This window comes from Triticum aestivum, chromosome 7B, assembly GCF_018294505.1.
Source record: "Triticum aestivum cultivar Chinese Spring chromosome 7B, IWGSC CS RefSeq v2.1, whole genome shotgun sequence".
Taxonomy (NCBI): Eukaryota; Viridiplantae; Streptophyta; class Magnoliopsida; order Poales; family Poaceae; genus Triticum; species Triticum aestivum.
The window spans coordinates 260,647,804-260,650,403 of NC_057813.1; the positions used below are offsets into that span (position 1 = coordinate 260,647,804).

General features: G+C 47.5%; 1 protein-coding gene across 2 annotated transcripts in view; it reads right to left on the reverse strand.

Annotated features, from left to right (window-relative positions):
• Positions 1-272: 272 nt before the first annotated feature.
• Positions 273-2,600, reverse strand: part of LOC123158891 (monodehydroascorbate reductase 4, cytosolic) — a 3,271-nt gene continuing 943 nt past the window's right edge. Inside the window, exons 4-10 of one of the 2 annotated variants that reach the window (XM_044576704.1) lie at positions 2,434-2,514; positions 2,084-2,202; positions 1,710-1,929; positions 1,456-1,574; positions 1,233-1,358; positions 924-1,064; positions 273-788 (exon numbers count right to left, since the gene is read on the reverse strand). In XM_044576704.1, the coding sequence (XP_044432639.1) occupies positions 465-788; positions 924-1,064; positions 1,233-1,358; positions 1,456-1,574; positions 1,710-1,929; positions 2,084-2,202; positions 2,434-2,514 (1,130 nt within the window). In that variant the 3' untranslated portion in view covers positions 273-464. Of the gene's footprint in view, positions 789-923; positions 1,065-1,232; positions 1,359-1,455; positions 1,575-1,709; positions 1,930-2,083; positions 2,203-2,433; positions 2,566-2,600 lie in introns of both variants that reach the window. The other variant, XM_044576703.1, reaches the window with a different exon arrangement.

Below are 2,600 nucleotides of genomic sequence, written 5' to 3' on the forward strand. Positions count from 1 at the left end.
GCGTTGTGCAAGCCTCAGAGTGCTTGCTATGTCCCCCCAACTTGTCCAGGCCTTGCTCCTTTTCTGCTTGATAAAGTTCGGCCTACAGATGGTGGAATTAATTTTCGTATTTTCAACTAAAATCCACCAAGAATTTTATCAGGGCAAGACCTCATTTGGAGCCCAGTTCCCTTTGATCTTGTTCATTTGGCATGAAATTCTTAGTCCCAATCACGCCTTGCCAACTAGAAGCAGAGATATATGTATAACCTAAAAGAATGTAGAACCAGAGATGCTACTAAACAAATTTATTCGAATTCTGCCATAGTGGTCACAGCAACACCATCAAACTCCAAAATGAAAAATCGAATCACACTTCTGAGCTAGGAACTACGACGAGTAATTTGGAACGGAGGGAGTAGCAGGAAGCATCGGCAGGGAGGGACAAACACAAAATTTACACGCGTCGATAGATAGAGGAATCTTCAGATCTTGGTGGCGAAATCAAGGCCTTCCTTGCCGAGCGCCTCCACGTCGTCCACCGGCGGCTGGGCCCTGGCGACCTTGGCGATGGCCTGATTCTCGTCGGCGGAGCCGCCCTCTAGGAACACACCGATGACCTTGCCGTCCTTGACCCAGTAGGTGCCGAACTTGGGCTTGGCCGCCGCTGGGTCGTTGTCCCCGAACAGCACCGTCTCGCCAACGTTGTCGCCGTAGAACTGCCACGCGACGTCGAACGACCTGGAGTAGAAGTAGGGCAGGTAGTCGTACTCCGCCACAGACTCGCCGGACTCCTTGGCCTTGATCGCCTACATACAAATTGAAAAAACAATTGTACATGTCAAGCTTCTGACAGATCATGTATGTGGAATTTCATTGGAAAACAAACAGTTGAATACTACCGCTACCGGGTTTGTGAATGGGGCCTAACAAGGATTGCTTACCTTTACTGCCTGCTCGGCTGATTTCCGAGCATGGTCGACGTGCTCCACTCTCCTCGGCTCGTCGTACAGTTTCATGGGGAAAGTCGCCACATCACCGATGGCATATACACCAGCAACGCTTGTTTCGAAGAATGTGTCGGTCTGGGTGAAAACACAAGATAAAAGAAAATGTCAAACCTTAAGGCAGCGGCAAGGACAAGATGCGCAAAATGATGTGTACAGTTGCTAATTAGGTTGAGCCAATCAGTTGGATAATATTTTGTCCAAGTGTCAGTTGGATGCATTCATCAACACAACAGTGAAACTAACCTTGAGTCCACCCTTCTCCTCTTCAACTTGGCCTTTGAAGAGGCCTGTCAGCGGCCTGCCACCGACTCCAACGATGACGATGTCGGCATCGAGTACTCTTCCATCCTTCAGCTTCACCACACTAACCTGCCAAGCAAAGAGAGAAAAACAGATTCAATTCCTTCACTTCAAACACCACTATCAAACTGAAACTGCAGAGGTATACTCAGAAGTCAGAACTCACATCTCCATTGGCATCAGCATCAAAACCACTAGCCACAGTACCCTTCACGATATTGATTCCTTTGCTAGCGTAGTAACCCTCGTAGAAATGAGCAATGCCGGCAGTGAAGAGACGTGGCACTGCAAAAGATGGCATTCCCCGTGTGAGATTGCATTAACATTATCGTCCATGTGTGTAAGTATCGAGACATTGGTGTTTCTTTGCTGCTAAATATTCAAAAAATAAGCTTAACAGACAAGAACAGTCAGACTTACTGCACCACGGCTCTGGGTACACCATAGTGACATCGAAATTGTTGATTTTCAGTGCTGCGCTGAGCTCAAGTCCTATGTAGCCACCTCCAACAACGACGGCCTTCCCATCCTTCTTTGCTTGCATAGCTGCGACCAACTTGTCGGCGTCATCAATTTCCCTTAGATACAATATGTTGTTTGATTCTGCTCCTTGAACGCCAAAGTCAGTGAGCTTTATGGTCTGAGCAAGCAGAGAAACACAGATACAATAAGTGCACATATTTCATGAAGAGAAGACTGACTCGGCAAAAGTAAGATTAACAAGTTTTCAGTACCAATAGCGCAAGCTGCAGGTTATTTATGTTGCAATGAGAAATTAACAGTTGGGAACTCACCGAGGAGCCAGTGGCGATGAGCAAGGTCTCATAGGTGAAGGTTGCTCCATCTGCACTGGTCAATGTCTTGGAGGCAAGATCAGCCTTGACAATTTCCATGCTCAGGATCAGCTCAATGCCTGCAGGCAGACACTTGCTCAGAAATCTTACAGAGAACACACTAGGTGCTCTTTTCTGCCTAAGCTGTCAGATAGTAGTAACATAAACTCGAGACATGCTGTTCTGGTGGTGTTAAAGTAACATAAACTCTCCGCTTTGTTTGACTAATCATCACGTAGTTTCCTCTGGTTAATCTTAAAGAATGAGTAACCAAGCCACTGTCCGCAATGGGGACAGGACATGTTGCTCACCTTTTTCCGTGTACCATTCGGGCAAGAGCTTCTCCCCGCCGCTCCCGACGCAGGTGTGGAATCCTGGAAGCCTGGCGGCATCTGCTTGCACGGAAGGAAGACACACGTTTAGAGTTGAGCGACAAGCAAGCGCTGCGGCGGGTAAAAAAATTCAGTCAGCAGTTGTG